The 27,454-nt window shown below is 47.0% G+C and overlaps 1 protein-coding gene across 4 annotated transcripts in view; it reads right to left on the reverse strand.

Annotated features, from left to right (window-relative positions):
• LOC144756137 (butyrophilin subfamily 3 member A3-like) overlaps positions 1 to 27,454 on the reverse strand; it is a 387,539-nt gene that overhangs the window by 12,044 nt on the left and 348,041 nt on the right. For 3 of the 4 annotated variants that reach the window (XM_078645701.1, XM_078645704.1, XM_078645703.1), the window contains one exon: positions 14,622 to 14,654. The exons of the other annotated variant lie outside the window; for it this stretch is intronic. In XM_078645701.1, coding sequence (XP_078501827.1) covers positions 14,622 to 14,654 — 33 coding nt within the window. The remainder of the gene's footprint in view (positions 1 to 14,621; positions 14,655 to 27,454) is intronic. 4 annotated transcript variants of the gene reach the window in all.

The raw sequence follows: 27,454 nt of genomic DNA on the forward strand, positions 1-27,454 counted from the left end.
CAATGGAGCAGGAGGCTGACTTGCTGTACAAAAGGGGGTGGTGATGGACGGGGCATCTGAACCAATCAAACACTCACACCCAGGCTGACTTGCTGACATTTCCCTTTCTTGCCTGGCATGCTGTCGGACAGATCTCTGAAATATATCGCTTTTCCTAGGTCCTATGCCTCTTTTCCGTCTTCCTGGGTGGAACTGGCACTGATGGAATTGAACTATATCTAATTGTGTCTTCAAAACCTGTGCTTTGCCAAGACGGTGAAGTGTGTAGAAAAATAACCTTTCGGCTGAGAGGTTAGCTGACTCCAACTGTGGCACATGGTGCGGCAGATCAGACTAGACCAGATCTAATTAAGGACGAACTTGAAGTGACCAGCTTTGTTTTGGTTTGTATGATCAATAATTGAATTTCCAATTCATCCTGTTTCTCTCAAAAGGGGATTTCCCAAATGTCAACAACTCGCTCTGTTCTGTGATGTGAGCTGCTTGTAGTATGTCTTATAATTAAACCTAAATTGATATGTATTTTCTTGACTTGTCCATTCTAATAGAGGCATCAGATAAATGTTTTCAATGAATTATCTTTTCCGATTCTGTCTCATTCTTTTAGTCATATTTCTTGCTTGGAGGCAATTTTATCTGTGGCCGGGAAAGGTATTTAATTAGTTTTCAGGTAACAATAATTCTATTGCAGGTCCTCATAGAGTAATTGTGAACGTTTCCTAGTATCCTAGTCCCTGACAGCTCAACAAAAAAATCCATTGGAGAACCAAGAAACTGTAGATGTTTGAGTGGCAAACTAAGATCATAGTATACTCTAGTAATGATGATGAATTGGTCCTGGTATGAAATGAGAGGGACTGAACTAAATGAAGTTAGAAAAAAACCCAGTACACTTTGCGCTGCATCATAAGCCTCTGGTATTGAGGATGGAGACCGTCTCTGGTGTTCATGGTGACATGCTATAGTGTCTGTGTAGTGGTTTTCTCTGGTTCTATGTATGGAGTTGCCAGTGGCAGTCTCTTTTATCCACAGTGGCCTTTCCTGAAGACATACATGTGAGGCTAACATTTCACGCTTTCGAAGGCTACCTCTGGACTTCAACTTGGCATTCGACAGCTTGAACTCCGATTTAACTATCTCGTCAAAAACTGTCAACGTGTTTCTTAGTTTCAAGGTGTCTGCAAGCACTTCCCACAAGAGCTGTCCTACAACCACGGTCAGCGGTTCCACTTTTATCACATTTTTTTTTTTTTTTTATTTGTTTATTGAGGTAAGAGGATCGATGCACTTCATGTCGCTTACAAACAGAAAACACAGGGTAAACATATACAGTGCAGATGCCTACATCCATAAATGGCCGGCTACCCGTACTCAAAAATCAAAATCATTTGCATTAGTGTTACACGGCCCATCAGCCGACATCCAGCGGACCGGCGGCGTAATGATTGATAGCATCCATGTGTGTGTCAGTGCTGTATTCGCTCCCTTATAAATCAGTAATCTTACATTTTCAAAGTTCTGTTGCTTCTTATCTGGTACCGCAACTTAAACAAAACCAAACAATGTAGTCCCCAACTTTTAGTTCACATCCTGCAATTATCTTTCTGTGTCACAGCATCCTCCCTCCTCAGTGTCATTACTACTAAACTTGTACATTCTGAGTCGTCAGTGTCTTATCTGTAGATACCTCTATATCTCCGTCTCTGATCCAGAACCAACATGTGCCAGTAAATATACTCGCAAGTATCCCCAATAATCCTTGGGCCTAGAGCCACCTGGTAGCTCTTCTTCATATGTTGCAAGCGTGTCTCGACAATACACCATATCACTTATCCATTGCTTCACCTCAGGGGCCCTTCTGCCATTCCAGTACATAGACACCCTTCTCTTAGCCAGTAAAAGCGCTATAGCACAAAATTTGCGTTTCAATGCTCTTAGTTGCGGGATAATGCCCAACAAGCAGATTTTCGCATCACACAGCATAGAGGTCCCCAGCATCTCGTTCAGGACCTGCATTACGCCTTCCCAAAACCCCGCCACTTTGCGGCAGTGCCACGCTAGATGCATGAAGTCCGCTTCATCTTGCTTACACCTACAACATTGTGAATCATCTCGCAAACCATATCTATGTAATCTCTGAGGTGTGTGGTATACCTGATGCAAATACTTGTAATGTATTATTTTCAAGTTCCCGTTAGGGGTTAACATACCAGTGAGCGCACAGGAGGAATCCCATTCCAAATCAGTGAGAGGTTCTGCTAGTCCAGCACTCCATCTGTCCCTAGCCTTGTGAGTATTCGCCCCCGCCGCCTCTTGTACAGCGGCATACAGTTTGGATACTAGATGTGACGCTGTTGGTGTAGTTAGAAGCAGTTGTAGGGGCGCTAGTGTGGGAGGTTCCTCCGGGTGCGTCGGGAAGTGTTCCCTAAGCGCTCTTTGTAGTCTATAGTAATTGAAACTGAATAATGGCGTCGGGTTTGTGATGTAGTTTAGCTTGTCCAGCGTTAGAAAGACCCCGCCATCGTATAGATCCCCAAGAGTGTCTAGGCCCGCTCGCCTGAACAGGTCAATGCCTACCCTTTCCTGCGTCACCGAAAGAGCTGGGTGATGTGCCAGAGGAAGTGTTGGTGCATACAGTGGTAAGTTGCGTGTTGCTTTGCCTATCAGCCGCCAAGCCTCAATCGTGGTATTAACTGGATTTATGTCTCGTTCATGTCGTTTAGTGCGTTTATGTGTTAATATGTTGGCTAGTGGGATAGGGTCAGCGTCCCCCGCCTCTACGGCCACATGTGACAAGAAGGGCACCTCGTGGTACCAGTGGTGCGCGTATTGCGCTTGCGCGCATAAGTAATATAAATAAAAGTCCGGCACCCTAAAGCCCCCCCTAGCATATGGCAGCGTCATGGTACGTAATTCCATCCTCGCTTGTTTCCCCGCCCACAACAAATTAAGGACCAGTGTGTTAATATTACGGAATACGGCAGCGGGTGGTTTGATTGGGATATTGTTAAACAAGTACAGGAACTTCGGAAGGAGCACCATTTTTACAATGGCCGCCCTGTCTGCCAATGAAAGGGGAAGTCTGTTCCACCTCTTAACCTTGTCCTCCAGCGACGATATGGTCCGCCCGTAGTTCGTCCTTACCACCAATTCCGGGTCTCTGTGGAACCATACACCCAAATATTTCGTAGGTTCTTCCTGCCATTTTAAAGGATAGTCTAGTTGTGTCGGGTGGGTGCTGTCCGTTAAGGACAGAACTAGAGATTTATCCCAGTTAATCTGCAACCCGGACTGTAGGCCAAACCTGATGTACTCTCTCAGGAGTGGATTAAGGTGCTGCTCAGGATTCTTCACATATAGCACCATGTCGTCTGCGTACAGTGAGATATGTATGGGTCTGGAGGGCATTTGTATCGCTGAATAGTGGTGATGCTGCCGGATCTTACATGCCAGTGGCTCTAGCACCAACGCGAATAGCATCGGCGAGAGCGGGCACCCCTGTCGAGTGCCTCTGCATATTGGAATGGGCTCTGATATGTATCTGTTTACTCTGATGCGTGCTGTCAAGTTGGAATACAACATCGTTATCCAACCCAGAAAGATCTGCGGAAATCCCATACGCACCAGTACTGCTTGGATAAAGGGCCAGCCGATTGTGTCGAAAGCTTTTGCTGCGTCCAGTAACACAGCCACCGCCTTCGATTCCGGTGTTAAATAATGGGCCAGTGCGAACAATGTACGAGTGTTATGTGTAGTCGCTCTGTCGGGGATAAAACCTGATTGGTCTGGCCTGACCAGCAACGGCATAAGGGGCTTCAACCGGTCCGCCAATAAACTAGCTATGATTTTAGTGTCCACATTCAATAAAGAAAGAGGGCGATATGAGTCGCACTTATCGGCTTCTTTACCCGGTTTCAGCAACGCCACGAGCAGTGCTTCTCTCATGGATGCTGGTAGCGTCTGAGCTTCATGTGCCGCCCCGTACAGCCGCACCAAGTATGGTGCTAGGGTATCAGCGTACTTTTTATAGAATTCCGTGGCAAAGCCGTCCGGCCCAGGTGCTTTGTTATTTGGTAATCTCCGAATGGTATCAGTCACTTCCTCTACCGTTACCGGGCGTTCTAGATATTCCCTGTGCCCTTCAGCTAGCCATGCCAGCTCTATATCTTCCATGTAGTGTAATAAATCACCCTGTGGTGGTGATGGACGCGCTGTGTAAAGTGCCTCGTAAGTTTTCATAAATTCAGTTAATATCCCCTTGGTGTCCGTGATCGCCTCCCCTGTGTCTGTGCCAATGGACGTTATGTTTTGTGGGGCTCTACCCGCGCATATCTTTGCGGCCAATTCCCTACCAGGCCTCCCTCCTTCCCCATATCTCCTCGCTGTCGCACGCTTTGATATATACTTCAGTTCGTCCGTCGCGAACTCATCGTATTCGGTTAGGAGTGTTTTAATTTCCCCCAAAACAGCAGCGTCGCCCGTTCGGGCGTACGTTTGTTCCAGGGTTTGTATAGCCTGTTCTCGTGTGTGCAGTTGTTGTCTGATATCCTTGAGGATGCCAGAGGTGGTGCTGATACAGATCCCCCGTATCGTGGCCTTAAATGCCTCCCATAGCAGACCAGGGTCTTCAGTGGTGGGGGCGTTGAGATCGAAGTAATCTATGATTGCCTTGTGTATGGTTTCAACATAAACAGGGTCTTGCAATGCAGTCGCGTTGAAACGCCAGGTAAAAGGTGGTGGGTCATAGTATGGTATAGCAATGTCTAATAGTACCGGACCATGGTCCGAAAGTGTTCGCGGTAGGTGAGTTATGTCCCTGACCCACGAAAGTACCTCCCGTGTGCCCAGCCAGTAGTCCAGCCTAGACCAACTATTGTTTGCTGCATTTATGTGTGTCGCGATAGTCGTTACTGGGTTGCGTGTCCTCCATAAATCTACCATGTGCAGGTCTTCCATGGTGTCTTGCAGCATCAACCGCGCTTTGCCGTGCTGTTCCAGCGTGTGTGTTGCCCTATCTAGGCTATCCTGTAGGGCGACATTGAAATCCCCACCCCAAATTATGTGAGTCGTCTGCATGTCGACGATAGTGTGCCATACCTGTCTGAAAAAGTCCGGGTCATCCACATTAGGCCCGTATGTGTTCACTAACAGTATCTTCTGCCGTCTCACCACTCCAGCTAGTATGACGGTCCTCCCTTCTGAGTCTCTATGTATGCTCGTGATCTCAAAACCCGTTCCCTTTCTGATCAATATGCTCACTCCTCTAGAGTATGTCGAGTAGTTCGAGTTGGTGACAGACTCAGCCCATTTAGCGCCTAGTGTGGAAGTACTGTCTCGGGCTAAGTGCGTTTCCTGTAAAAACACAATGCTAACTTGTAATCTGTCGAAATAGGCAAAGAGTCGCCAGATCTTTTTCGGGTCGCCTAGCCCCCGTACATTCCATGTTAGAAATTTGAGCGTATTAGTACCTGTTATGGGTATGAGCTTGGACATCAATGGCATACATCTTACATTTATAACTCTGTTTGTTCAGTGCGTATGGACGTAAACATTTTACAGTGACCGGCATTGACGTTGGTACGTTCTGTACAAAGACAATTCTCACATCATAATACACAGCTAAGGAGGTCGCCATGCGTCTCAGACACAGAAATTGCAGTTGGAAGTATTTAGAAATTCCCACCCTCCCCCCACCCACTTTAGCCCCCGAACTTTGCCAAAGCCATCCCTTAACAACCTTTAACTGTAATGTCAAACTCTTAGTGGGGAACACCCACTCGGGGGTATCACCAGGTTCACACATCTCCATCCACATAGTGGACGTGGACGGCCGCAATATCATGCTGTAGTGTAGTACATGCGCTCCAGGTCCCCCAACCCCCCATCCCTTCTGTGTAAGCAGGGCCGCCAATGCGGCATGACGTCAGTACGCCAAGTCCCCCACTATTAGTTACATCTGCGTAGCCACCAGACCGAGTCTTGGCATGGACAAAGTGCCGTCCGTCAGTCGAGCTATGTAAGCCATATAGTTTACCAGAAGTGGCAGGCACTAGGTCGTGATCACGCAATCTTCATAGCCGAGTGGCAAACAATAAGACATCCCCACACCCTCTATTGCAGAGATACTCACAGTCATGATGACTCTGCTGCGGCGTAGCTCCAGCAAGGTCCATACTTACAGTGAGTTCGCAAGTGCCACGCCAGGTCACCATCCGCTACAATCACAACCGCTTAGGGGTGTGCGAACATTCGCACACAAATGCAGCGTCCGTTACCTGCGCCTCACTGATGGGCACCGAAATTCAGTCCCGTGCGTCCACAGATTGGGTCAGTCATTCCACGTCGCTCGTGGCCGCACTTCGATCTTGCTGCTTGCGCCGTTTCAGTTGTTGCCTCACGTAGTCCTGCGCCGCCTGTACTGTTGGCAGTATGACCGGTTTCCCATCAGTGAAGATTTTGAGTTTCGCCGGGTATAGCATCGCATATTCTTGTCCGAGTTCTCTCAGCTTCTTTTTAACTGGAGCGAATTCCTTCCGAGCCAGTTGCACCGCCATGGTATGATCCGGATAGAACTCTAGCGTGTTACCTTGATGAGTTACTTTACCCATTTCTCTGGCCAGCCTAAGTATTGTGTCGCGGTCTCGGTAGTTGAGTAAGCGGGCTATGACCATGCGGGGGGCGGCACCAGGTTTCGGCACAGGCGCAAGTGAACGGTGTGCCCGTTCGACCAGGAACACGGAAGACAGTTTCTCAGAACCAAATATCTCTTTCACCAACGATTCTATATAAGTCTCCATCTTCCCCGTGTTTGTGGATTCGGGCAAGCCCGAAATCCGGACGTTGTTGCGCCTGGACCTGGCTTCCTGGTCCTCCACCTTGGCGCGCAAACTTTCCACTGTCTTTTCCAGACCTCCGCAGGACCTGGACATGGCCTGATGGTCATCCTCCACTTGTGAGATTCGTTGTTCGGCTTCCGTTATACGCCCGTCATGCTGTTCAATGTTCGCCGTCATGTTGTCCATTCGTTGCACCACATTGTCCAGTTTTCCGTTCATTTCCTGCAGGCTCTTCTGAATCGCCCGTAGCACTGATTCCATGCCCGTGGCGCCCGATTGTTCCTGGCCCCCTTCCGCCTCATGGTCCGTCGCAGCCATTTTATCTTGCTTCCGCGCCTCAAATTGGAGCTTAGTTTGTTGCCTGTCTGGTTTCCCCATGTCCATCTGCTGCTTCGGCGTAGTTTGTGCCGACGACAATCTGGGGCTGCTAGCCGTTGTCCCACCGGCCGTGGAGCTGACGCGGTGTGTTTTCGCTGCAGCCCCCCACCGAGCTTTGCGTGTAGTCATTAGCCAGCCACGTGCTTTGGAAATAAGGCCGATCGCCTCCGCGCAGGGCCGTCAGCTCAAGGCTCCAAACGGCGTTATGATAGTGGCTGCAACGTGTTGGGGGGGTCTCTCCTCAAAGCAGGTGCGCGGAACTGATGTGCGCGGCAAAGTTATGGGGCTCGCTCCTCATAAGCGCAAGCACCATGCATATCCCTCTATTCCGGAGCAATGCGCAGTCAGCCTCATGACCTGCGCGGGGGCCAGAGATAGCGCTTGTGAAAGTTAGGTGCCACTGCGTGGTGCAGAGATCTCCTGCTGGTAGCTGAGGCGTGCCACTGTGCCAATGGCTATGCGCTTCTGTGTACAGATTACAGGCGCCCCGCGTATTATCTGGACTGTCTGCTCACATCCGAGACTGCCACACTGGCGGCCCCCTGCGTTGTCCCGCTGTCAGCGCCGATGCAAGGCATGCACTTTGGTAAGCGCCGGGAGCCTCCCTCTGTCGCCGGCTCACATGTGTGTTCTGCACAGGCAGCTTACGGTGGGAAGGCGACCGGCGGGAGCGTCCGCCGCCGCCTCCAGTCTTGTGCGTTTCACGGGCGCCGCCATCTTGTCCGCGGTGGAACGCACGCCTATCTGTTGCGGCGCTGTGTCTCGGGGGCTCACTCGAGCCTCGCAGTCGTCGCGCTGGTGGTCAGTGGCCACTCACCAAGTGGCGCTTGGTGTGCACCGTTGTCTCACTGCATCAGGAGCCTCGGTAAGCGCCGATCCGCCAGGTGTCCGGAGCGGCCATTTTGGTGATGTTGTAGCGCGGAGTCCGAGTTTTGGGCTGATTCTTCCTTTCCCCGCATAAATCTCCTTCCAGTGTTAACTTGGGATGACGGCCTCACCTTCCGATGCCCATATTCACAATCGCCGCTTATTTTTATGGGGTTTCAAGGGGTTAAAAGGCCGCTAGTTACGCGACCGTCCGGCGGAGCTGACAAGCTAGCCAGCCATTCCGCAGTGCACCCTCTAGCGCCCCCACTTTTATCACATGTTTGACTTCCAATGTTGTTTTATTGAAGAAAATGCATACGAAGTCACATGTACACCACTCTCATTAGCGGGGCTCTGGCAGTCTGGCTAGCCAATTCAGTGTTTGCTTAATGAACGTGTGTTAGACTTCCAGTAGGCTGAAGGAGTGTTGCTTTGACACACTTAATCACATCTGATGCTGCTGCCTCAGGTCTATTGTCTCACTCTCCTGTGGCCACAGTGATAATCAGTAATATCAATGAAGGAAGCAGCCTCTAAACGGGGTATCTATATATGTGGGAGCAGTGATAGCCTGGCTGGATGCAGAATCTATAGAGGTGGAGGAAATTACAAACTGTAGCTGAGGTATCTATTGAGGTGGAACCAGTGCAAGCTCAGCCTGTGGTATCTACAGAGGTGGAACCAGTGCACACTCAGCTTGTTATATCCACAGAAGTGGAACCAGTGCACACTCAGTCTGTGGTATCTACAGAGGTGGAACCAGTGCACACTCAGCCTGTGGTATCTACAGAGGTGGAACCAGTGCACACTCAGCCTGTGGTAATTAAAAAGGGGGAACCAGTGCACACTCAGCCTGTGGTATCCACAGAAGTGGAACCAGTGCACACTCAGGCTGTGATATCCACAGATGGGAAACCATTGCACGCTCAGGCTGTGGTATCTACAGAGGGCGAACCAGTGCACACTCAGGCTGCAGTATCTACAGAGGGGGAACGAGGGCACACTCAGCCTGTGGTTTCTACAGACGGGGAACTAGTGAACACTCAGCCTGTGGTATCTACAGAAGTGGAACCAATGCACACTCAGGCTGTGATATCTACAGATGGGAAACCAGTGCACGCTCAGCTGTGGTGTCTACAGAGGGGGAACCAGTGCACACTCAGGCTGTGGTATCTACAGAGGTGGAACTAGTGCACACTCAGGCTGTGATATCCAGATGGGAAACCAGTGCACAATCAGCCTGTGGTATCTACAGCGGGGATACCAGTGCACACTCAGCCTGTGGTATCTACAGAAGTGGAACTAGTGCACAATCAGTCTGTGATATCCAGATGGGAAACCAGTGCATGCTCAGGCTGTGGTATCTACAGAGGGGAACCAGTGCATACTCAGGCTGTGATATCCACAGAGGTGGAACCAGTGCATACTCAGGCTGTGGTATCTACAGAAGTGGAACCAGTGCACACTCAGGCTGTGATATCCACAGATGGGAAACCAGTTCACGCTCAGCTGTGGTATCTACAGAGGGGAAACCAGTGCACACTCAGGCTGTGATATCCACAGATGGAAAACCAGTGCACGATCAGGCTGTGGTATCCACAGAGGGGAAATTAGTGCACACTCAGCCTGTGTTACAGAGGGGAAACCAGGGGGAAACCAGTGCACACTTAGGCTGCAGTATCTACTGAGGGGTAACCAATGCACACTCAGCCTGTGGTAACTAAAGAGGGGGAACCAGTGCACGCTCAGGCTGTGGTATCTACAGCAGGGAAACCAGTGCACACTCAGCCTGTGGTATCTACAGAAGTGGAACCAGTGCACACTCAGGCTGTGATATCCACAGATGGGAAACCAGTGCACGCTCAGGCTGTGGTATCTACAGAGGGGGAACCAGTGCACACTCAGGCTGCAGTATCTACAGAGGGGGAACCAGTGCATACTCAGCCTGTGGTATCTACAGAGGGGGAACTAGTAAACACTCAGGCTGTGGTATCTACAGCGGGGAAACCAGTGCGCACTCAGGCTGTGGTATCTACAGAGGGGAAACCAGTGGACACTCAGCCTGTGGTATCTACAGAAGTGGAACCAGTGCACACTCAGCCTGTGGTATCTACAGAAGTGGAACCATGGCACACTCAGTCTGTGGTATCTACAGCAGGGAAACCAGTGCACACTCAGCCTGTGGTATCTACAGAAGTGGAACAAGTGCACGCTCAGGCTGTGATAGCCACAGATAGGAAACCAGTCCACGCTCAGGCTGTGATATTTACAGTGCATACTCAGGCTGTGGTATCAACAGAAGGGGAACCAGTGCACACTCAGCCTGTTGCATTCACAGAGGGGAAATTAGTGCACACTTAGGCTGTGTTATCCACAGAGGGGAAACCAGTGCATACTCAGGCTGCAGTATCTACAGAGGGGGAACCAATGCACACTCAGCCTGTGGTATCTACAGAGGGGTAACCAGTGCACACTCAGGCTGTGGAATCTACAGCAGGGAAACCAGTGCACACTCAGCCTGTGGTATCTACAGAAGTGGAACCAGTGCACACTCAGGCTGTGATATCTACAGATGAAAAACCAGTGCACGCTCAGGCTGTGATATCTACAGAGGGTGAACCAGTGCACACTCAGGCTGTATTATCTATAGAGGTGGAACCAGTGCACACTCGGCCGTGGTATCTACAGAGGGGGAACCATTACATACTCAGGCTGAGGTATCTACAGAGGGGAAAGCAGTGCACACTCAGGCTGCGATATCCACAGAGGGGAATCCAGTGGACACTCAGCCTGTGGTATCTATGGAAGTGGAACCAGTGCACACTCAGGCTGTGATATCCACAGATGGGAAACCAGTGCACGCTCAGGCTGTGGTAGCTACAGAGGGGGAATACGTGCACACTCAGCCTGTGGTATCTACTGATGTGGAACCAGTGCAAACTCAGCCTGTGGTATCTACAGAGGGGGGACCAGTGCACACTCAGCCTGTGTTATCTACAGAAGTGGAACAAACCAGTGCACACTCAGCCTGTGGTATCTACAGCGGGGAAACCATTGCACACTCAGGCTGTGGTATCTACAGAAGTGGAACCAGTGCATACTCAGCCTGTGGTATCTACAGTGGGGAAACCAGTGCACACTCAGCCTGTGGTATCTACAGAAGTGGAACCAGTGCACACTCAGGCTGTGATAGCCACATATAGGAAACCAGTTCACGCTCAGGCTGTGATATTTACAGAGGGGAAACCAGTGCACACTAAGGCTGTGGTATCTACAGAGGGGGAACCAGTGCACACGCAGGCTGAGGTATCTACAGAGGGGGAACCGGTGCACACTAAGGCTGTGATATCCATAGAGGGGAAAGCAGTGCACACTCAGGCTGTGATATCCACAGAGGGGAAGCCAGTGCACACTCAGGCTGCAGTATCTACAGAGGTGGAACCAGTGCACACTCAGGGTGCGTTATCTACAGAGGGGGAACCAGTGCACACTCAGCCTGCAGTATCTACAGAGGCGGAAGCAGTGCACACTCAGGTTGTGATATACGCGGAGGGAAAACTAGTGCACACTCAGGCTGTGGTATCCACAGATGGGAAACCAGTGCAAGCTCAGGCTGTGGTATCTACAGAGGGGGAACCAGTGCACACTCAGCCTGTGGTATCTACAGCAGGCTGCTGTTGTGTACCATTTTAGGGCCCTAGTGTAATTTTCCCGATTCATGCCATTATATAGGTATAGATCTCCTTGTCCTTATATAGGCATAGAAATCATAACCATATTTAGACATAGCCCATGCAGTCCAAATACACAATGGATACTTCCACTAGTTCTGAAAAGCCACAACGTTTTCTTGGAAAACTCGGCTTCAGCCGTTAGGGACTTCCCCTTGCTTGAATATTGATTTGTCCAAGAACTCATGGAGTTTTCAAAGAACTGAGACTCTTTGATGACGTTATGTCTAACCTTACGTCAAACTCGGCACCTTCAAGGTATAAGTATGTCCACACTTGCCTCAGCAAACTCACGGTGGTTTGAGGCAGTTCGACTATCTACGTGCCCGACGCAGCTCGCTACAGCAAGTGCCGAAGGAAGCCGACCCTCCAGCAGACACACTGAGAGAGACGCTGTCTTTTCTCCAGCCGAGAAATCCAGCTCCAGTGTTTCCAAGCTCCCCTTGCGGGGTGTTGGGAAATCGCGTCCCGAGACAGAGAGATACCAGACCTCCTTCATCTAAACCAAGGTACGGAGCTGATTAGACCCTAAGAGAAATCTTGGATAGATTCTTGGCAAAAGAATACTAAACTTAAGCTACACCACACTTACTTCTTCCTTCGTACTAGACTTAGGTTAGGTACACTGGGGAGGTGTATTTTAGAAGCACCAGTTGAGTACTTTTAGTATTTATTTATTTATGTATGTATTTTATGACTTCGAAACCATACCATGCTTTTACAGTATTATTTTATAATACTCTTCTTACTGTACGCATTATACTTTGCAACCAGTATTACGATTGTAGCAATTTATTTCTTATGTATGCGAAAGAAGACTGTTCAATAAATACTTTTATTGAAAACGCCCATCTTTCTATTTCCCTGCACCTCTGGTGAAACGAAGCATGCACGATTGACTAAGTGAAATATCTATTGTTTCCACGACTCATACGATACATTTTCTTATTCTTGGGAAACAAAGTTGTCATGTTTATGCGGTTGTCAGAAACGAATCCCTTCTTGTTTATTCGAGAAAGTTTCTAGTGACCTCTGAGCTAGCTGGCACTCACTATTAAGTTTAATATATTCGATAGAGACCTAGTCGACCTATGTCCTACGTCTAATCTATAGGATATATTATTCCAATGCACAGAGCCTATTGGGAGCATAGGAACTACACTACACTGTGGGATCTACAGAGGGGGACCAGTGCACACTCAGGCTGTGGTATCTACAGAGGTGGAACCAGTGCACACTCAGGCTGGGGTATCTACAGAGCGGAAACCCATGCACACTCAGGCTGTGGTCTCTACATAGGTGGATCCATTAAACCCTTAGGCCAGGGCCAGGCAATTCCGACGAGTAACTCGTGAACTACCAGTAGCTCTCCAGGGGCCTGCGAATAACTCTCATAGGTGCAGCCCAGCCTATTATTATAGAAGCTTTTGTCTGGTTGAATTATTATCAGTATACTGCTGGCCATCCTCACGCTTGTAATCTCAAAGCTCGACTAGGTCAACAGCCTATATCTTGGAGTGCCCATATTCATCATACGCAAAGTACAACTCATCCAAAATGCTGTTGCAAAGCTGCGCCCACAAGAACGCATGACCCTAGGCCTGCAATTGCTCCACTAGTTACTTTTAGCTAGAAGGGCAATGTTCATAGCACTCTGCATTGTCCACAGAGCCTTCTAATGAAAAGGAAAGCAATACCTACAACTTCAGTTCAAACAATATAAATGAAACCAGACACTACATAACAAACCAAGCAGCCAAACTCTACTACTCACTATCAGCAAACATCTGAAGCATATACACTTCATAAGGCAGTTGGAAATGTGGCTATTTCCAACATAACTATATAACGGCACAACACAGCGAAATAACCCATAATGCCAGGTTCACCTTCGAAATCTATCTTCAGATTACAATGCACTGATTGGAAATAATCCAACCAGCAAATTTCTTTCGATAGGCATGTAAGTTTAGGGGGGCTGACCTATGGTTCGCCAGGAAATTATACAGTATTGCTCTATCATATATGACATTTCTGGCACCCAATAATACTAAGACCATAAAACTGAGTGGTGGCCAGCCAATTCTAACTTATACCTCTAACATTCTCATATGACATCTCTGCTATGAGGGCTTTCCATCACCAGCATTGTAGAGCCGATAATCCAGCCATCGCCAACTGAACAGGAATGGAATGACTGAAGAGATCTATCACACACTGCTGGAAAATCCGATGACTTTCATCTAGTTCACCACTGCAGGTCCCAAACATCTATACACTATGACTTCTTCACTACATCTCACAGAGAAACTCAGATATGGGCTTTTAGTAACAATGCCCATTGCAGCAAATCTCTCCAATTTTCCCTTCCTTCAGCCAGGCCAGCTCAGGATCTCAACTATACACACAATTTCAAACTGGACAATCCTGTACAGTAACCAGCAAATAATCACCCGAAATACTATAATGTGACCAGCAGAGCTGCTCAAAATTGTCAGTATCCTGAAAACCATAAACTGGGCATCTGTCTCACACCTCATCATCCATCACACTGCTACCCGTTGCGCCCCAGAACATGATAACCACACCTCGGTGGTCCTCACTCATGACATGGAAACACTACCCACATAGGATAACATCCTTAAAAACACACACCCTACATGCTGTAGCATGCTAATCACACAGGTAAGCTGTTCAGGGCCCCACATAGGGTTAGTAAGCACAATATAAATTCTGCAATACAATAACATTGATTCGATTCCAAACTCTGGGGCCGCATGCAGCTGCTCTTGCGCTCGTTCGCACTCACCTCCTTCATTTTGGCGGTTTTCATTTTCTGCATCTAGAAAGGAAATGGACAGAAGGGTTGTCAGCACTGAGCCCTCACCAAAAACACATTTCCTACATGCACGTTTTTTAAAGAAAGATGTTTACTGCAGTTTGTATAAATGACATATTACAACAGACAGTGACTGCAATAACCTAGGAACCAAGTGGTACACATAGACCCATTAGGTCAAAATGACAGGTGTGAGGTATAAAAGCGTTCAAAAAATGAGCCAGCAAGGGGTTTTGTTTAAAAATTCTGAGTAATAGCCACTGTGGGACCTACATAAATAAGTTATCCACACTACTATCAGTTAGTGGCCGTGACTTGTATATACAAAGACAAAACAATATTGTTACCACACTAACAACACGAAAAAATACAAAAACCAGGATTTTATGGTCAAAAGATTATTATTTTCTTTACAACAAATGTAAAAAGGGTACTAGAAAAATGTATTTGGGATGTAAAAGGAGCCTCCTATATACTCCTATAATACATCTCCAGATAAGTCTAGACTGCTAAAAAGTAATAACACAATGATTTCAAAACAGCAAGATAAATGAAAATCAATGATGATTGGAAAATATCAAGCAGAGTTAGACTTCGTAGTCGACGTTTCGGTCTTTGGGGATTATTTCATAAGACCATCTTCAGGACTTGAATATTGAGCATTAAGAATGATGACCCTGAGAAAAAATTCAGGTAATGATATATACACTTCCCAAGGGGGTCAGTGATGCTGGTTGGAATCAATCGACAAGGTATTGCAGAATATCGAATCCACAACTTCAGGCCACACTCAGCGCTTAGGTAGATAATGTTTGAAAAAGCAGATAAAATCCAATTATCAGCTGGAAATATATTTTCAGAAGTCAGAAATGAATTAGCACGATTTGAATGATCGAAAGAAACGGAGCAACTCGCGTTGACAGCGTCGGGACAACAGCGTTATGGAAAACAGCTGATGAGGTATAAAAGCAGCAAACATGAATATTTATTGTCTGTCCCTTCAATTAACACAGGCATGAACCCGCACACTCATATTTAAATTTTGCCCTGCAATTAGAAATGTTCCAGCTATAACATACATATTTTGCCATGTTTTTGCAGGCATCGTCAGTTCCTGTAGGTTGGCATTTCCAAAAACGTATATTTGTAATGTTCCCAAATGCACTTGCTCCGTCTTGGGTGGCAGGAGGCCTTACGGATCTCTGCTATATTCAGCTGAGGCCAAACTAGACTCAAGTGCAAGGCCTTGGCATACTGGATTGTGTCTCTGGCGTCCATGATATAATGTGGTGCAACCTTGGGAGAGTATGGGATGGGCCAGCCCAAGACGTATGAAAGTGTCCTCAAGACCTCCCACCAGGAAACCTGTCACTCTATGCAGTCTCACGTGGGCTGGAAATAACTCACTGCTGCGGGACATCACAGGCATGCCAATGAAGAGTCTACCCATTCTGTAAAGCCTTGGCCGAGGTTAGTAAATCTATGCAGAAACTTAAACTGAATTAGGCTCTGTCTGGAAAACATGGACACATCTCAGGGGGGCATAGGAGCATTTTACCAGTCTTTGTCAATGAAGCTCCCTAAACCCCCTCCAAGAAATGGAATATACATAAACAAGAGACCTTCTTGACCCCCATTATTAGCTTACCTCTCAATGTCATAACCTAGCAGTAGAACGTACCATTTTCAGGTAGCGGAAGATGTGTGTCTAAGTTGAAGACAGCAAAAGATTTGGGACATGTACAGCTTACAGTCCTGCATTCTTCAAATGATCACAAGTAAACTGGGAGGTCACATATTTTAACAGGGAAGCAGTAACAAGATCCCACTCCACCAAATTGTGCAGGGAGGAGAATTGATTTCTTCAGGCTCCAACCAGAGTGGGGTCTCTCATCAGCTTTCCATCCATTGAATTGTCCGGAGCGTGCCCATCCACACTGTAAGAAAACACCTGGTGGTCAAGGACAGCACCAATGGAAAGTCCAGATACAGGAACTACAAGGTGATCTCTCCTCCATTTGTGTCTGAAAAACTAGATCTTGCTGCAGTCAAATAACTGGCCATTATTGACTAATAGAATGGAGGCCTCATAATAACAAGCAATGCCAAATATGCATAGACCCCCTTCATAGGGTGATTGGCAGCTCATCTCTAATGAGATTTGCAGCATGCTAATCTCCCTTGGGAATGAGTGGACCTGGGCTGTAAGTTGCTTGAAAACCGAGAAGGCGAGGAAGTGAGTAAAGTTTTGAAGTGTTCAAAGCAGCTATTGGAGGACTACCATGTTGGCGAAAAGCACCAACCCAAAAGAAACAACAGGCGAAGCGACCAGTAATTTAGGTATCCTGATGAAGTCGAAGAGTGCATGATGTTTCTGGCCCAATAATTGCCAGCTGAGATCAAGGTCTCAACACATTTCCTCTGGATGATCCAACAGCAGAAAAATTGCTGATTTGGACCAGTTCACTTGCTGACCGAGCCAATCGAGCAGCTCCTTTGCAATTGGACCCATTGGTTACGGTGTTTGATATGTAGATGAGCAGATTTCTTTGAATTGAGAGACTTGGTTCCAGTCTCTACCGCCCAATGGACGCTTTGGAGTTCGCAAAAGGATGTGTGGCTCATACAAGGGTGACATTCACTCCCTGACTTGTCAGAACAATGGACTGGACAATAAAAACTACTGTTAGATTCCAAGTCATGACTCAAGCATGGTTATTGCGAATGCCGCAGTCAAGGTCGCACCTGGTAACTCCAGAGCAGTGCGAGGAAGACTGTAATCAGATTGGTGGAAAGGTCAGATTGTTTTGACCAAAACATACTATCCATACAGGGCAGGTCAGAAGACAAAGGGTTGCAAGGCAGATAGCGCACCAGCACCAGGAGGCCTATCACTCAAAGTACTTAGAGGTAGCTGCCGGAGATTACGGTTGTGTGTAGTTTCCATGTTCCCTCTACTGGAGTCCAGGATGAGGCCCCACAGGAACAAGATGTCCCTGTGATTGGGCTTAGTTGGGCCCTGCCCTACACTAGCCTACACACACCACCAAAGCATTGAACTTGCCCCCTCCATTACCTAACAGGGTTCACCAGGTGGGTTGTGTACGAGAACGAACTAGGTTTAGGGAACTTCCAGGACTGGTACTTGCCTCCCAGGCCAAGTTACACACCAGGCCTATGTGTGATGACCGGGCAATGTCCTTGGCTACACTTCTTCTGTCCTGGTGGCCATCTGCTACTGTGGTCTGCCGGTCTTCACTTGCCTCCATCCTCTTTGGTGTCCCCAAGCTAGTAGAACAATGGGTGCATTGCCCCAAGCCTCTCACATCAGTCCCTCTGTGCCTGGGACCAGGCCTGAAGAGGCTTGCAAATGGCTGTACCACGGTCCAGCACGCTCCATCCTATGCATTTTGCACACATGCACACTCTCTGGGGTCCACCACAGTGTTTCCCAAATTGTGGGTAGTGACCTTGTGGGTCGGTAAAGTCCAGGCAATAAATAAAGATGGTTTCCAATTCTGTACAATAACGTGTCACATTTGCTGTGCTTCAAAGATAGAGGGCAAATGTCAGGCCATGTCTTCTACTTAAGAGACTGGTGTTTACAAAATTCTCTCACTTTGAAGTCAGTGAAAGAAAAATATGCGTCAATCTTGCAGGGGCAGAGAGAGTGCGAAAGGAAAGCTGGAGGATGTCATCTTTTGTCTAAAACACAACAAAATGTGAATACCTGTAAATGAACTGGACACATTAAGCAGGTAGAAAAGCAAAATGAAGGACATTGTTTTGTAAATTTGAAGTGTGATGGAAAGAAAATATTTTAGTAGGATCCGAACAAATCAAGACCCTTTAATTAATTAATTAATTATGTGCTTATATAGCGCTGGAATCACTCCCGAAGGGGTACCTCCGCGCTTCGACCGCTGCGAAACCCTTCCTGGCTTCCCTGAGAGATGGTCCCTTAATGGGTATCTCCAGGGTGAGACCAGGCATCCCCGGCGGTCTGGTGGGGCCGTTAGTGAAGATGAGGCAAGCTAGTGCCCAGAGTTGCCGAGTGTGATCGCTGATCAGAGTGGGCACCGAGGCGAGAGAATTATCGAGTCCGCTGACCCTGGTCCAGAAACCTGCCGCGTCGGGAATCGAACCCTGGTCCCGGGCCGTCCTCTGCTCTCGGGTCTGCCGCCTCTAACCAGTGAGCCACACTACTCCCTACTCCCTTAAGTTGGTGATGCACTAGCAATATATACTGAAACCCGATTTTCACATATTATCATTCGTGTGCAATATAGTTTTCTCTATAAAACTGTGTGTCTGTGCAAATTAATGGCCATTTCAAGGGAAAATGTGCTGTCTGCAAATAACAATGTGCTACCACACAATGCTTTATTACTTTAAAAAACAATTTGAGCGCTTCAAATACATTAAAGCTAGCTGGGTCGCACAAGTTTGTCTTCCTAAAATGTGGGTCTAAAAAGTTTGGTAAGCATTCACCCACCATATAAAGAGCACGCGTCGACTTCAAAGCACACCTAAGGGAAAGGAGAGCCCCCTCCATCTGGGATGGCATCTGCAGATCAAGAGCACCTCACCGTCCACTAACCCTGGGCGGTGAGCTCTGCTCCGCACGCAGAGTTTGCGGATTTTTCTGCACTCCGTGCTCGTCAACTTCAAGTTGGCAAGTGCAAGCAAGAAAAATCCACCTACTGGCGAGATTTTTTGGCATTCACAATCGTCAAAATCAAGTTGGCGAGCACAAGCATGGAAAATCAACCTTACGGCAAGATTTCTCAACACGAACGGTCAGATTTCTCATTGCGAGTGGTCACGTATGCTCAAGACCGCTCATGTTGAGAAACTATCCGTTCGCGTTGAGAAAGCAGCCATTCGAGTAAAAATCTACTTGAGCGGCAGAAAAGACGCAGCGCCGGCTTGCGCTGTGCATGGTGCCGTTCCCGAGGATTGCACAGTGCGGATAAGCATCTGGCTCTGAAAATCACTGCGATCTGCATTTATCTAATGCACTCCGCCGCTTGTGGAGCTCCGCGTAGCACGGCAGAGGTTTTTTTTGCACTTCGCAGAGTTCCCGCGGAACTTCTCCCAGGCTTACTGTCCACCAGCCGCATTACACTGGCCACCCTCCCTAGATTCTCAGTGGGTTTCCAGGCCCGGGGAAGTGGCGGGCAGCGACGACCATAGAGCAGCATATGCTTTGGATGGTTTTCTCCAGAGATAGGCTTGTGGCCTGTCTAGTTGTTAAGAGATTGAAAGCATTTTGAATGCATGCTTTGACTTAATGAGTGTGCATTTGCCATCTATGCTGCACAAACCACACCCACTCATATCTATACGTGATTCTTGGTACACCATACATGCCAAAGAGTGGTAGGCAGTGAAATATATCCACAGATAACTAATTCAGACAACACCCCCAATGTGTGCTCAACAAATCATCCTTCAAATATTTTCTACTGTGGCTTAAGGCTCTTGCTTTGCGTGTGGGACTCCAGCCAGTTACTAGGTATGTGCCTTCCACACATCAGTGCTAGACTGACCTCACAGTGATTCTAATGATGTTAGAGTGGACTGTAGAGTCCACAGTAGCACAACAAGCTATTACAGGTGGTGTTGCAGGTGCTTCAAGCGAAAGGGTTGCTGTTGGGAATGGAGAAATGCGAGTCTGGTCAGAATAATTTGGAGTACTTTGGAGAGGTAATCGGTGAGCAAGAAATTAGTCACAGACTGGAGTTAGTTAAGTTAATCGAAGATGTCCCGTCTCCTAAAGGTAAAGACCAGGTCCTTTTCTTTTGGGGGTTTGTAAATGTTATTCTAAGTTCTTGCTGAATTTTTCCTCATTGGCAGAACCTATTACTAGATTTAAAAAAGCAGCATTTGTCAGAAGAGTTTAGCGTTTGAGCATATTAACTCCGACTTAGTGCACCTCTGTTACAACTGTACACTCCCGCCTGGCTCTCTGTTACAGTCTATACCAGTGATCAGGTATATGGAACAGTACTAGAAAAGAGAAGGTAAGCTTACAGTAGGTTTTCTCGCACACTAACCAATGTAGAAAAGCAATATCCAGTACTTGAAAGAGATGCTTGCTTGCAATTAAGCTATTCCAAAATGTATAACCTACTTGTGGGGTAATCTGTTTATGCTTTGGACTAAGCACAGACCTTTGTTGACCATTTTAGAAAAACTTGCGTTTACTTTAGAAGATTGACAGCTAGCGTGGTGAAACCAGGTACTTGAGTGCTCAAGTATTCCTGGAGGGCGAAATTGTAGAACAGGTTGTTACATTTGCCGGTACATGAAAAATATGAGTCTGAGGAAGACACTGAAGATATGGAGTGCCTAATCGCCTAAGCTAAGATGTTACTTGTGATTCTGAGGTGAAGGAAGTGGATTCCGCAGTGCCGAAGATGATTCAGTTTGTAAGAGAGGGATGGACTCAGTAACAATGTTCAGAAGATCTTTAGAGTTTTCCCAAAAATGCATCTAAACTATCCACGGACCATGGAAACGTATACAGAATTGATAAGTTAGTGCCTCCTCATGTTATCAGGCACAACCTTGTTTTTATGTTCATAATGGGCATCTGAGAGTGACATCAAACAAAAAGAGGCTTCATGAGACTTACTGCTGCTTTAAGTTGAATCATACTGATAAAATGACAATAACTACTTGAACCAAAATGTCTCCCAATAGTTAGTGTAGATCTACTAGAAAGTGTGTTGATTAAAAGTTGCATTAGATTTTTGGGGTCAATTTCAAACTAGGTGATACATTTTGATGGAAGGCAGGTCCTGCTGGATAAAGGTCAGGTTTTTTAAATGGCCATACACCCAAGTGGTGGTTGAATCTCCAATGGAAGTGTTCGTAAGTGAAGTTCTTCCTATCATCTTGGTCACACATAATGGTGTCCAAATCACTCCTTTTGAAATTTTTCTGAAATATAAAGGTATCCAACATAACAAAACAAGTTTGTTTGGCTCATAGAGCCAACTGATTAACTGGAGGATGCATTAGGATGACAATGGCAGGAGTGTTGCCTGTTGAGTAGATGGCACAAGATGTGTTGTGGTGTTATTTCACCCCAAATTCAACCACTGGTATTGCTTCGTTTGAGGTCTTGAAGGGTTGCAAAACATGCTCTTTTGCTGAATCACATTCCAGGAAGATGGACTGAGATACATGCAGGAATCGCAAAGAGGGTGACAGCTAGAAGGATACACAGCTGTGAGGCAAAACTTGGTACAATATCTTGCACTATGTGAAAAGAAAGATGGGTGAAAATTATATCACCTTGTAGTTTGAGAAAGAGTGTGCATAACTTTGGTCCTGAGTTAATGGGAGAAGATGTGCTGAAATCTGCAGTTTGTAATTGGGTAAATGGTGGCCCTCAGCAAGGCAGCACATGACTGCTTTCACGGATGGAGGACCCGAGTAATCTGTGGAAACGAATGTCCCACGCGGAGTAGGTTAGGAGACATTCTTAATGGTAGGGTTTTGTTGTAAGTATATTTGGAATATTTATAAAGCGTGAACATCCATCGATAAGGTATCTTGGCGCTTAAACCTAATCAGAAATGCAACAGTCAGATGTCTTAAAAGGGAGAAAGCTCAGATAAAGATTACTATCTTTGGAAAGATCAAGTTTTCAGTAACTTTCTACATTTTAAGGAGGAATCTGGGGAGCTCAAAATGTAAAGAATGCCAGTGCTTGACTGCCGCACAAGAAAATGACCAGCTTCCAAACAAATTTGCCAAAACTTTGGCAGCCTTATCAGAACTACATTCTCTGATCAGAGTTTACACCGAGGCATGTAGTGCACAAACTTCTGAAGTAAGAATTTATGCGTGGATCTTAAAAACCTTGTGGACCAAACAGAGAGATTGACATCCTCTGTCTGACCAGAAGTTAATGCAAAGAGGTCACAGTGGTAGAAATAGAATCAGCTGTTTTCAGATACAGAACCAGTCTCTGTGTCGTGTATTGAACCAACTCCAGCTTTTTGAGAACCTTATCAGGAAGCCCATGTGGACGGCATTGCATAAGTCCAATCTGCTTGTGATTTAGCATTCAGAATGTGGACTTTACTCGAAAAAATAAACAGATGTGAAATAAAGTTTTAACGTTTGTAGTTGATATAAGCAAGAGCTATCAAGACAATTAATCAGGTTTGTCAGAGTTAGACCTGTATCAAATTTAACTCCGAGGGTTTTAAAACATTGCTCTGACAAGGGTTTCCTCAAGGTAGGATGCCCAAAATGGCTGTTCCCAGGCTAACGCAGGCCTAAAAGTGGACAACATTTCAGCTTTCCTCCACTACAGTTTCAATTTACTTCTGCCAATCTGGTGCTTCACATTTTAGAGGCAGTCTTGCAAGGTATTTGACATCTGCTGATTTGTTTTTTTCTTTGGATTTGTATCTGCTATATTTCGTTTTGGTTTTGTAGAGTTGCAGAATATGTTGTGTGAATTTATATTTGTTGTGTACTTTTTCTTTTAAATAAGAGATGTGTTGTGTTGTATTGCGGCATACGATGGCTCTTTGACTCTTAGCCTCGATTGTGAGTCTGGAGCTAGGTAGGCACGCGCCTTCCACCAGTCAGTATTACAGTTTTAATAACGGGTAATCCAGTACTGTTGGAATGAATTGTGGAGCTGGGCAATGACAGGTGAGGTAACTGTACACTTGGTAATTGTAACTAACAGTTGTTACTTGAGCTTAGAAACAACAGCAACAACAGACATGTGGTGTGAACTACTAAATAAAAAATAAGCATTGGCAAAAACCAATAGGTCTCGCCTTTAGGACCTATTGGATTTGTTATTGGTATTTAGCCACACTGCACAGCACGACTAAGCAAGAAAAAAAGCCTGTAACGTGGCCGGTTGCGTCATTCTGTGGGTGTCTGAATTGAATCACAAATAAAAAGAAAAAAATGCAAACTCAGATTTTTGAAAGCAGGTTTGGGAGCAACGCGGGGGTGAAAGCAGAGTGAGCGGGGGCAAAAGCCACACAGGAGGGGCTGAAGCAACTCAGTGGGCGGTGAAAGCAACACAGAAGTTGTAAGTGTGGGGAAGCAACAGAGAGGGCACGGGTGAGACTAAAAGCAAACAGGTGACAGCAAAGTGGAAATGGGAAGGGGGAGAAGAACAAGAGGGCGAGCACATAACAAAGGGTCACAGAAGAGAAGCACATGGGCAACAGAAACCAACATGGAGGGCGGTGGGGAGAAAAATACACAAAGGAGAGAGATGGAAAACATATACACTCTATTGGAGAGCTTAACCTAAAACAAAAAAGTGGTGCTTGAAAAGCAAGTAGTGAAAGGATACAAGTAATGGGTCCATGCTTCAGCGGGGGGACAAACACAAGAAGAGAAAGTAAAGCCCACATAAGCTAACAAATAAGAAGTAAGCAAATAGAAGTGACAATAAAACCAACCAATGGTTAGCAATGAATGGGTGCTACGCCCACTCTAAGTTCAAAATAAGTCTCACAGCAGTCAGCACATGTACTGTCAAGCAGACTTAACAAGTTAGACAAACGTCAAAGCTGCTAAACAATCAAATACACATTTAGCCATTTTGGAAGAATATTTCGGTTGTGTAGTAGACCTGTTATATTAAACGTGGGAGCGAGCGGAGGAAGCTGAGCTCCCCAAAAAAAACAAAAATGCATTTGTTTGGGTCAATCTGTGGCTTGTGAAACTACCTTTAAAATGCTGCTGCGACCTTTGCTATGGTAAAAAAATTCTGTATTATTGATGCAGCAAGTGCAGTTGCACCAGGCCCAGTGGTAAGCGAGCCCTGCATCTATCTAAGTAGGGTAATGTTGCTTCTTTGCATTAGCATGGCACCATTACATGCCACTGGATTGTATTTAGAAATCAAGGAGTACATTTTCGACTTTTCAGACTCTTCGGGATTCACAAAGAGCACCAGGTGCCCTCTGGAAATTCTTTGACTGGAGTATTCCTACTATAGAGCAAACACAATGCGATGATGGACGGAGCGCTGACACAACACTTTTCAGACACTAACCCCCACTCACAGATCCGGGTTGAATCCATCATCGTTTTTTTAGCTCACTTCGTCACCTTAGTTCAGACCCAGCTATATGCAAATCAGTCTTGACCCTGTGCTTCATGGGAACAGTCCAGACCGAAGAGTCAAGCCTGGACCGGAAACAAGCATCATGGAACCGGTTTCGGCTAACAGCCCTCATCAGCCAGGCTAGCTTGAACCCAGTGGCAAAGTGAGCAAGAGACCCACGTCTGGGCATACCCTTCCAATTTAGGGCACACAAAGCAAACACGAGGAGATGATGGACGGAGCGCTGAAACTTTTCAGACACTGACCCCCAGTCACAGATCTGGGTTGAATCCATCATCGCTCTTTAGCTCACTTCGCCACCCCTAATTCTACCATAGAAAAATGTACTCAGGCAGATTTACCACAAATTGCATTTCCACATAATTGTCTCATGAGGATTTTTTTTTTTTTTTTTTTTTATAGAACTTTTATTAGCAAGAAAGGAATACAATTACAGGCCTACAACCACCGGGGCCGGCCAGTCACACAATAACAGTAGCGCAGTAAGACACAGCTCATCAGCCGACAACCGAAGGTCCGGCAGCGATAATGCACGACATTACTCAAAATGCTACGTATGAAAGGATGTTGAAAAGGTTTCACGTTTTATACAAATAAACAATAACACATAATCGAAAAAGAGTCGAGGCTGTACCCTGCAATGTAATATCAGTTCCACATGGCGCGGGGAGAGGCGAACAAAGAGCAGCGTTAAGAAACAGGAGAGATATCGGGAGAAGGGGGGGGACACAGAGCAGGAAACAATTCGTAGAACACAGAAAAGGAGGAAACCGAAGCGTACAGTCAAGGAGAAGAAGGAGTGTCGGGAGGTTCAGTAAGGGGGGGATCACATATCTCCCCTCGGTATGAGTTCCATTGGGCCCAAACCCTACCCCATTTCTTGGGCCTGCCACGGGAGACATGTACAATTTTTTCTCTGAACATACACCAATCCATGTTCTCTTCCCAGTTGTGAACTGATGGTGCCCTTTGAGATCCCCATAATTGAGCAATGTCTCTTTTCGCAACCATGTTCCCCAGCGTGACCCATTGAGTCTGAGCAACAGTGCAGTCATTCGGCTCCCAGATGTTCAACAAACAGCGCCTGGCCTCAGGCAACAACTCAACACCCGTCACCTCACCCATCACCGCATGCACTCTAGTCCAAAAAGACACCACTTCCGGACATTCCCATATGATGTGGAGGAAAGTAGCAAGCACACCACAGCCACGCCTACACAACCCATCCGCAGAAAAACCCATATGCATCAATCGTGGACCCGTGACATAGACCCGGTGCAGAATCTTCAGCTGTACGAGTCGCAGACGCCCCGGGATCGCGACCTCTTTAGGAGAGGATATCGCAGCCTGCCAGTCTTCATCGTCCAACTCCAGCCCATCGTTAGTCCAAGCACTCCGAAGCTGAACAAGCAGGTCTGAACGATCATTGATGAGTTTTTTATAAATAAGAGAGATAGTGCTGTCCGGAACATGTCCGTCCAGCACCCTGTCCTCCAGGGGAGAACACTCCGGGATAGTAGATCCGGCTGGAAAAACCGATTCAATGGCATGACGAACTTGGAAATAGCGAAAAAACTCCGTGTCATTCAAATTATATTCCTGTTTCAATTCAGCAAAGGTCTTAACTCTATTTTTAGCCCAGAGGTCACCCACTTTACTAATCCCAATGAGGTCCCATCTATCGAAACCCTTCGACGTCCACAACTCCCCCAGTCTCTCTGCGGCAAACAAAGGGTCGCCCTGGTCAGTCTATCCGCCCACCCCGTAGCCGTGGTCGCACTACCCCACACTCGCACTGCCACTCCAGTAGGACCCGTCAAGTTCCTCCTGGCGCCTCGAGAATAGAGCGCCCTGTAGTAATCGCCCCCGGGCAACAGCCACCGATCCATCTCAAATGCAGGATTCGGAGCTGGACCGTACATGGCATGGTTAACAGCGCTCAGCTGAGATGCCCAGTAGTATCTTTTAATATCAGGCAATGCTATACCACCGTCGTACCAGGGCAACGTCAACTTCGCCAACGCAATGCGGGGCCGTCCGGCCCACACTAGTCTCCTCTGGAGGCCCTCGATTTCACGAAAATAACTGGCCGGCACCAGATCAAGCGTGTTTTGGACGGCATACAGAAAACGGGGAAGAGACATCATCTTAAACAGGGCGGCTCGTCCCAAAGGGGACAAGGGTAAACTACACCATGTCGCAACGTCCGACCGAAGCCGGACAAGCGGAGGTAACAAATTCCGCTCGTAGCGTACTATGGGGTCCAATGAAATATAGATCCCCAAATACTTAAAGCCACCTCTAGAAACCGGTATCGGGCAAGTGCGGGGCAGAGAGGGCGAGTCTCCAGTCAGTGGGAAAATACAAGACTTGGCCCAATTGATAACTAAACCGGAGTTTCGTCCAAAGGAATTCAAAACGTCGAAGAGGACTGCTAGTGACTTACGGGGGGAGGTCAGGTACAGTAATATGTTGTCGGCATATAGTGATATGCGATCTTCGAAGTCAGGGGACCATCGAATGCCCTTGAGGGAGGGCTCCCAGCAGAGCCACGCAGCAAGGGGTTCAAGCGCAAGCGCAAATAAATGCGGCGACAAAGGACACCCCTGCCTCGTGCCCCGTCCGAGAACAAAGGGCTCCGAGGCTCTGCCGTTAACCACAGCCTGAGCCAACGGCT

The sequence above is a fragment of the Lissotriton helveticus genome, chromosome 5_1 (genome assembly GCF_964261635.1).
Source record: "Lissotriton helveticus chromosome 5_1, aLisHel1.1, whole genome shotgun sequence".
Classification (NCBI taxonomy): Eukaryota; Metazoa; Chordata; class Amphibia; order Caudata; family Salamandridae; genus Lissotriton; species Lissotriton helveticus.